At 36.9% G+C, this 9,331-nt stretch overlaps 1 protein-coding gene across 1 annotated transcript in view; it reads right to left on the reverse strand.

Moving 5' to 3' along the window:
* Nucleotides 1–9,063, reverse strand: part of HERC2 (HECT and RLD domain containing E3 ubiquitin protein ligase 2) — a 225,522-nt gene extending 216,459 nt beyond the window's left edge. Inside the window, exons 1-2 of the mRNA XM_036745184.1 lie at nt 9,048–9,063; nt 7,725–7,830 (exon numbers count right to left, since the gene is read on the reverse strand). Of these exons, the coding sequence (XP_036601079.1) occupies nt 7,725–7,796 (72 nt within the window). The 5' untranslated portion in view covers nt 7,797–7,830; nt 9,048–9,063. The remainder of the gene's footprint in view (nt 1–7,724; nt 7,831–9,047) is intronic.
* Between the last annotated feature and the right edge of the window lie 268 nt (nt 9,064–9,331).

Below are 9,331 nucleotides of genomic sequence, written 5' to 3' on the forward strand. Positions count from 1 at the left end.
ACCATAGCCAACAACATCCATCATTTCCCCTTATTTCATTTTCATTTCGATCTTATTAACTTTTTGAGGGCTGGGGTGTTTTTTAGATAGCCATTAAAACCAAGTATCAAAATAAATTGAATGATTTTCAAAAAAATGAAAAATTTTCAAAAAATATTCATATTACAATAAAATATATAAATTACAAAACTAATAAAAAGATTTCTGTGAGAACAAAAAGGTTTCCGTACCAATAATAAAATATTATTTGATGTCTCCTTTTAAACTACTATTTTGTGTATAGATTTTATAATATATAACTATTAGTATGCAGTACTTGTTCACAAATATATAAATATACTAAGGTTACAGGCTCATTTTTTTTACCTGACAGGGGTGTACAGTGAAAAAAAATTTGAGAGCCCAGAGCCCTGGAAAATTCTAAAACTACACAGGCGGAGCTTACAGAGAAGGTGCTAATTTGCAACAGCCGAAGTTCTTCATCCAAAAAGGTCCCTAGACTGATGAAATCAAGGATCAAATTAAAGAAAAAAAAATTTATAAAGTCTCATTTGTCCAGAAAGCTTAACTATATGCAAGATCAGGAAGGAAGGAAGGAAGCCCTCTGACAGGTCAAAACAGATGTCGTAAAAACTCAATAATAAAAAGCTCATGTTCATCATTCATAGATTTTCCCTCAGAGGCTGCCTACTCCTACTTCAGATGCAATCCTAATAAAATCTGGTTACATGGGTCTTTATCCTGTAGGGAAAAAAAAAGGAAAATTGAGACTGCTGGACAAAGGAACATAGTAAGAAGTAACAGGGAGAAGATAATAACTCAAAAGAGCAAAGCAGTCTGGAAATAGTAGTGGAGCAAACTTAGGTCCTACACATCTCAAAAGCTCCTGAAGGTACCATATACATAAGCTGTAAAACAGTGATGGTATTCATAATGAACAATTATCAACAAAAGATCGCATGTGTAGTTTATTCTGTTGAAGACAGGATAGTGTTTAATTCGTGTTAGAAAGCTGTCAAAGAAAAAGATTATCTTCCCCTTCCAATAATACATCCTCTCCCCTTCCTCCTAAAAAATTTTGGCACTTAAAAGCGGTAAACCTCAAATATATGGAAAATTCACTCATGGAATATTCCCAGCAAGATCAGACAAACTAGATGGTACTACACACAGCAAAATGACGAAATCTCTTTGCTGTGGAAGAAATGAAAGATGGAATACGCTTGGAGCATAAATTGTTACTTTAACAAAATTATTTTTAACTTCTTATGAGAAAGGGAATAAATCTTTAAGAAAAAGGAAAAACAGTCTAAACAAAAATTATTTACAAATAAAGGTGGATTGATTTTTTTTTAAAAAAAAAAAAGGTGTTTCTTTTAGAAAACATTAATTCCTACATTTCAGGTTTATCTATTATTTTTAAATTAAATTTATATTACACTAAATTCTATGTTTGAAGGTTACATATGGCTTTAAATTAAATTCTTCAACTCTCTCCACAAATTATTCTTTAGTAGGAAAATTTTCTATGGTTAGACCGTCAAGAGGTTGTTTGTTTTTTTAAAAAGCATTTTTAAGTTGAGATCTTTCATTGAAAGGGGTACATTTTAGCATAGGTGTTTTTCAAGTATAATGCTCAACACATAACAAGTTAACAATGTTGGGTAGTACTTCCAAAAAAGCCATATCTACACAAATTTAAGGAGTGTTTGATAGTTTAAAAGTCCCCTCTTTAACTAAGGATTTTTGTAAACAAAAACGGAACTGGTTTGAAATGAAGGCGGCTTAAGTTGTATACTGCTAAGTCATCTTAGACATAAATGTGTCTAAGCAGGAGGGAGGAGATAAAACTTAAAAAAAAAAAAGGCTAATTTGTTCCTGGTTCTAAAAAATAACATCAAAAAACAAGTTTAAAATCCTTAAATTTCTACTTTTATTAAACAAAAAGTATGACCAGAAAAATCAAGACACGGCTCTCATTCAGATATCCATTTGCCCAGGATGAATAAAGTTTAAAAAAATATAAAGTCTTTTTTCATCTTTTGATGTTTCTGGGTCTTGATGTCTCTCATTATTAGATTTTAGCATTTAATATAACTCAAAAGTAGAGAACAGAAGAAAAGAATAAATGCTTTGTGGTAGTACTGCAATAATAAACATTAATAATATATCCATATGAATGAAGCATTAATGAAATAAATTTTAATAGCTATCACATACAATAGTATTAGCCTTATATCAAAGGAAATAAAATGGAAACAGCAAACACAAATTAAATCTTATTTAATTCCACTGAAACGAACATAAAAATGACCATAAAAATCAACAGGAAAGCATTTATTAGGCACCTACTAATATGCTAGGCAAGAATATGGTATGTTAATCTCTATGAATGTTATCTGACAATAACCATGTTACCAAATTGCAAAGAAATAGAGAAGGGTCTAACGACTACACACAGATAAAGAAAATGGCAACCAATAAGCAATAGCACTCCATAGGCTGAGAACATCCCACCCAGAACATCTTAAAACAAGGATTGTAAATGACTGTAATCTTACACATGTCAAACACATATCCTCTCTCCCCCATCAAAAATCTTCAGTGGCTCTCCACTGCCTTCTGAATAAAATGCAACATCCTTACCCAAGAATTCAAGTTCATGTACAATCTGGTTATCAAGCCTGATTTCACACTCCACTTCCTTTACTCTGGTAGATATTCCTGCCCGACTGGATTATTTACCATCCTTTCCATTATACCTTCTCCTCCATCCCTTTGTCTTCATAAATGTCTGTAGCTACACTTGCAAGGTTATCTCCCACCTGCAAAAATCCTTTCCTTCCTTCACAGATCAAGTGCCATACTTCCTCTATGAAGCCTTCCCTGATTTCAATCCTCCTTCCTTTTCCCTGCCCCTGAGTCTCTGATGCTGCTCTGACTTCTCAACGATTCTGCTTAATTCAACAAGCATTAAGAATCTACGACATACCAGACACACAGATAGAATGCAGAGCACGATACAAAGCCAAAGAACAACACAATCCCTACCTTCAAGGTGCTTATAATCATCACTACGTCAAACATCTGTGATTTCACAGATACTGAGACAGATCACAACCAATGGCTCAGGCTGGGAAAGGTTACATCACTTGTCCACAGTCACAAACCTATCATGTATTACATGTAGTAGTAGGATTTGAAACCAGGTCTAAGTAACTCCAAGTTCTGCATCATATCCACTACCCTGACGTCTTTTTACAATTTCATAGGGAGGATTTTTTGCAACCACATGGCCCTTTAAGGTCTATTGAGGGCTTTCCACACATTGTTATTTGTTCTTCACATTCCTGAGAGGTTGGTATTTCATGTATTATGATTCTCATTTTACAGATGAGGAATCTGTGGCTCAGAGCTCTATGAGCGATCTTCACATAGTTAACACAAGTACTAAATGTCAAAACAGGACACAAATCCAAAGTTTACAAAACACTTTCCTCACAAGTCTGTGAGGTAAGTGAAGGAAGCATTAGTGTGTCCAACTTTATAGATCAGTAAACTGAGGCTCAAAGAAACAATGTGACTTTTTCCAGAATCACACAGCTAAAAAGCAGCAGCAAAGCCAGGACCCAAGCTCACACTTCTTATATCCAAGATCCATGCTCTTTGCTACACATAGTAGCTAACAATAAAAGGATAACATGTCCACAGGCTCTCTAAGGACCCTTTCAAACTATAGATTTGTGACTATTCAATACAACACAGAATATAAATGGGCAAAGGAAAGGGGAGGGCAAAAGCTCTAATAAATTTAAGGAGAGATCACTTTTAGCTCAGGGTTAGTGCATAAGGCTTACATATTTTTCACAGGTAATCTAGTAAAGGTACAGGGAAACAGGTACTCATTACATTTGTGCGTAAGACTAGAATGCTCTCCAAAATTTGCCATACTCAGAAAACTGATCCCACAATCCCATTGCTGGAATTATACTCAAAGGATATTATTAAAGGCAGAAAGGATCTCTAAAAATAGGATAAAATAGTACAATAATAATGACTAGAGAATGGCTTAATAAATTACGGTATGTTAATTTAAGAGACTAGTACTGTGCAAAATTGACAAATGTAAAGACTATAAAAATAAAATCTTATAAAAAGCTATAGGTCAGCAGAATAACATACTGATTACGAATTTTTTTAAAAACAAACAATAAAACTTCCTAAGTATATGAATAGATTCAAAACAGGCTAAAAGTCATTTTACTATATTGTTGTCTTCCTATTAAAATGTGAATACTTCAACACGTAATATAAAATACAAATGCGGCATTAAAATGTAATTTGAAATAAAACATAAAGTATAAACAATTTCAAAGGGTTTTAAGATTTATTTTCTATTTTGTCGCACTAGTTAATAATGCATAATTTTCAAGGCTCCTAATTTTTTTTAAGAGAAAGGTTAGAAACTTTGACTACCAAGATTGGTACTACCAAACTGACTGAATATGCAAGAATGAGAACAAGAAACATAAAAAAATAGTGCCGTTTTGAACCTAATTGATGGGGAAGATGGTGGTAACAAACAGAAATCTGCAGATAAGAGGCACAGTAGGTTTTGGGGGCTAAATGAATAATTCAGGTTTGGACATATTAATAGTCAAGTACCATCAGAACATTCAACTATCCAGCAAGGGGCTAGGGATCATGGGAAAAGTTTGGTCAAGATTTATACATTTGGGAGACATATGCATAATAGTAACAACTGAAACCATCAGAGAGAGTAAGAGTTAAAAAGAGTAAAGAAGAGAACCAAGGACAAAGACCTAAGGACATTTACAAGATGGAAAGATAAGTCAGCAAAGGAAAAGAAAAATCCAACAAAAAAGAAAACTAGTATAAAACAGTGTGACAGACAAAAGTCGGTTATTAAATACTTATTAAGGGCCTACTGTGGTACTTAATCTGCCAAACACTGCGCTAAGCACTGATGATATAAAGAAAGGTAATCCCTGCTCTCAAAAAGCTCACAATCCAATGAGGGAAACAACATGCAAAGAACTTTGTGCAAACATGACATACAAAGGATAAATTGGATATAATCAACAGAAAGAAGGAACTAGAATTGAGGAGGAATGGGAGAGGCTTCCTGTAGAAGATGGGATTTTAGCTAGGACTTGAATGAAACCAGGGAAGCCAGGAGTCAGAGAGAAAGTATAAAGGAGAAGAATCAGGACATCCAACAGTATGGGATATGGACTACTGAAAAACCTACTGCATTCAGGGACTGAGAGATCACTGGTTACCCTGAAGAAAATAATTTCAATACAGTGTAGGGATGGAAGGAATATATTTATACTTATAATTACTTCTGTATGTCATTCTAGCAGCAACTAAGGCAACACTTTGGCATACAGAAATTTACTGTTGTAATAGGAATCAATAAGATAACCTAAGCAGTAAGCGAAAATTTGAGATGTTTACCATAAAAGGCGCTGCATCATCCTAGCATTTATTCCTAAGTCTTTTGTTTAGTCAATAGATCTTTAAAGCTCAAAATTCCATTTTTATTGGTAATTTGTTGTAACTGCTTTCTCCTCCGGTTTAATATATTTGCCATTACTGCCTAATATGAGGTGCTGCTGAATATAACACACAAAACTGCCATGTAATTTCTAGTCGATTTGGTCCCTGAGACCAAATTTTCAAAAAACTAACAAAATTCAAGTGCCTATCTTATAGTAGGATGGATTAGTGTGAGACAGGATGATAAAACAGTCTATCACATCACACCATGAAGGATAGAAATTCTGCTTAGAGGAACAATAACAAAAATTCTGTTAAGTTTTCTAATTTTTTCCTTAAGAAATCCTAAAATTGTGCTCAAAGCCTCCAAACTTGGACACTATAAATATATCCTCCATTTTTTCTCTCCAAACTTATCCTCCCCTTTTCGTGCCAAATGAACCTCCTCATCTTAAGGTGTTTGTTTTGTTCTTCATACTCAAGTTGCTGCCACTTTTGTAAGCAGCAAAAGCAGGAACAAGATGCTGTTAGTAAGATACAATACGGGAACTTTATACTAAATAAATTTGGGGTAGACCTTAATTTTTAGAATGATTAAATTCATAATCCCATAAATAAATGATAATCACACATGGATAAGACATCAAGGAAAAACGCATAATTTCAAGGTCTTTTTTCCCCAACAGGAGTATGCAGCCCTCTAACATTTTCCTTCACAGAGTTAGCTAATTCAACAAATCCTGTATCCCTCATCTACACTAACATAGAGCAGCTGAAAGGGCTGAATTCTTGCAAGTATTCACCATATTTTAGAAGAGCTAATCTTCATGAACAGTACACTAGCCCTGAAATAACCAAAAGCAAAATGGCAGGAACTTGCTCTGGTTATGTTTCAAAGTGTTAAAATTCCTATTTTCAACCAAGACTCATCTATACCTCCTAAAAGAGAGAACTCAAAAATACTTCAATTTAGTTAGCCAAAAAGCTCTTCATTCTACTGAAAGTTTCTTACCAACACCAAACGTACAACAAAAGCAATTCAGAAAATAGTTACGCCTGATAAAGATTTAGGACAAACAAGGGGTACTATCATGACAAAAATCCAAGAAAAGGACTAAATTAATCTATCCTGTTCTACAGCAAATTCTCTATTCTTAGTTCTAGTTGACATCTGTGTCAACAGTTTACATATAATCGGTAACATTATCAAAATACTTATATATCTACAATCTGCCCACACTCAACGTGGGACAAGAAGAATAATCTACCTAACAAAACCTACCTGACACTTTGCATGACTTTCATTTATTAACATTTCTTTGACAATCAAAACAAAATATATTCTTTTAAAAAAAGGCACATTATTTAGAATAACACAGCTATTTTTATATATATTAAACATCTCAAAATAGAGACTACAATATTTTAAGTTTTTGTTTAGAAATGTCTTATTACTTGGAAAGTTATTACTTGGAAAATGTTTATGTTAAATGAGAAGCAGTTATAAAGATAGGTGTTTTCTGTAAAGTTTATTCCACCCTTTGAAATTTAAAAGGCAATCTTAAGACACTCCCATAACACTATTATGTTTTTTAAAAATTGAAAGAGATCATGTAAATAATGTAAACCTACTGATTGCAAGCACTGTTTTGCAAAGAATAAAAATATTTCTTTTTAATAATGATAGTCACTTTGAAATCTAAACAGAAAAACATGGTTCCATTTAACCAAAGCCCATTCCTTTCTCAATAAACTCAAATAGTAATGCAATTAAATAAGTTTTGTTTACTTGTATGCATAATAAATTGTTGCAAGTAACTACTAAAACCCCCTCTGACTGTATGGGGATGGGGGAGGGAGCAGGAAGGCAAATAGAATTACCAAGAAATCATATATGCCCATCTAAAGGTAAATCAAACTTGTTCACAAAAATAATAATATGAACTTTAACCTTCAACTACATTCCAAAATTTCCTCCATTAGATTAATGACCACAAAGCTCTGATTATTACCCATCTACAGGTAATCTAATTTAAATATTTTCATTACAGAAAGCAAATCTTTCTCCACTAAAGTCAACATACAATGTAAACTGAACACTACAAGTCAAAGTGAAAGATCTACAACAATCTGGTTAAGATTATCCTTGAGCTGGAATCATATCATAAGAAAAAAAAAACCACCTGACATTAGACTCTTACCTGTAAATCTGTTTTCAACCACTTGGAGTCAAACCTAGCCTGGGCAGCCAAACAGAAGGATTCAGAAGACATCTTTCATCTACTAGCCCCTTCGTGGCTCTCAGACCTATAAGTAAAACACAGATATCTTAAGGTGTGTATACACATACACACGTGTTCCAAGACCTATATGTAAAACACAGCTATTTTAAGATATACACATACATACACACACACACATATACACATACACATGTGTTCCAAGACTTATATGTAAAACAAAGCTATTTTTAGACACACACGTTCCAAAAGTCTTAGCATAGTTTTAAACTACTAAACTTCAACACTTTGGGGATCCCCTGTATATACATATGCATACATATACATGTATGTATACTAGATATACACATATATTTACACATATATATATATATACGTATACATAGTTATATTTAGAGGGCAAGGTACAAGGTTTAATTAAACAAAAACCATTCCTTTTTCTAAAAATGGGATTCATAATATCAAGATTCTTCAGGTCTCTCTATATATGTTACATTATAGGTACAGTAGACAGAGGGTCTGAGATTATTTAAAAAAAAAAAAACCAGTCATGTCACCAGCACCTACCCTCTACTCCACATCCAGACTGTAAACCCAAAAACAAAATAGGAAGCATCATTTCTGTGACAAACGACTCCATCAAGGGCTCTGCTGCCATTCTCTCAGACCCGTAAATGGTGCATGAAATAAATAATTGATCATGGGTCATCCATCCAAAGCAGTAACCGCTATGGGAGGACGCAGGATGCACGCGTGCACGCACACACACACGCAAGAAAGCAAAGCCAGGCTCCAGATCTCTCATGCAGTCACCTCTGTGTAACTCATCCCCAGACCAGGAGGGCACCCGGGCTGTGCACACGCACGCGTGCACGCACATTTTCACACACACACGCGCGCAGCAGCAGCAGCAGCCTCGGGGCTGCCCATTCGCCGGTCGCCCCGGCAGCAGAGGCGGAGTACAAACCAGCAGGGGCGGCCAAGGTTGGGGATGGTGCCCGCACCACGAGCCTCGCCCCCGCTGAACCAAACATGTTTATCCTGGGGCTAAGCCCGCCCGCCTCGGTCCCACCCCGGAGGCGCAAGGCCCGGCCCCCGGGGGAGACAGCTGCCGCCCGGGGACTGACCCACAAAGGCGGCCGAGCGGCCGCCGCAGCCTCCCGCGGCCCTGGTTAACGGAGCCCCCAGTAGGCCCCCGGCCCCCGCCGGCGAGGCTCGTCCTCTCACCGCCCGGGAGGGAGCCGAGGCCGGGAAGCCTCCCTCTCCCCGCCTCTCTCTCCTCACCGTCAGCCCGCCGGCCCCGCTCCAGTGCAGGACAGCCGCGGCCGCCGACTCACTCCCGGACGCCTCGGTTCGCTCGGGGCTCCCGACTGCTGTCACAGGGAAGCCGCCGCCGCCGCTACCGGCCTTCCCCTTCCACTTCCCGCAGGCAACCGGGGCCCGGCCTCACTCGGACCGATCCCCTCCCCCCCCCCAAGCGGTCCAGGGAAGGGGGAGGGTGGCGCTACGGAGAGCGGCCTCCTCCCCACAACCCAACCAATCAGCGCGACGGGACCCCCACCGGCGCA

This window comes from Trichosurus vulpecula, chromosome 2, assembly GCF_011100635.1.
Source record: "Trichosurus vulpecula isolate mTriVul1 chromosome 2, mTriVul1.pri, whole genome shotgun sequence".
Taxonomy (NCBI): domain Eukaryota; kingdom Metazoa; phylum Chordata; class Mammalia; order Diprotodontia; family Phalangeridae; genus Trichosurus; species Trichosurus vulpecula.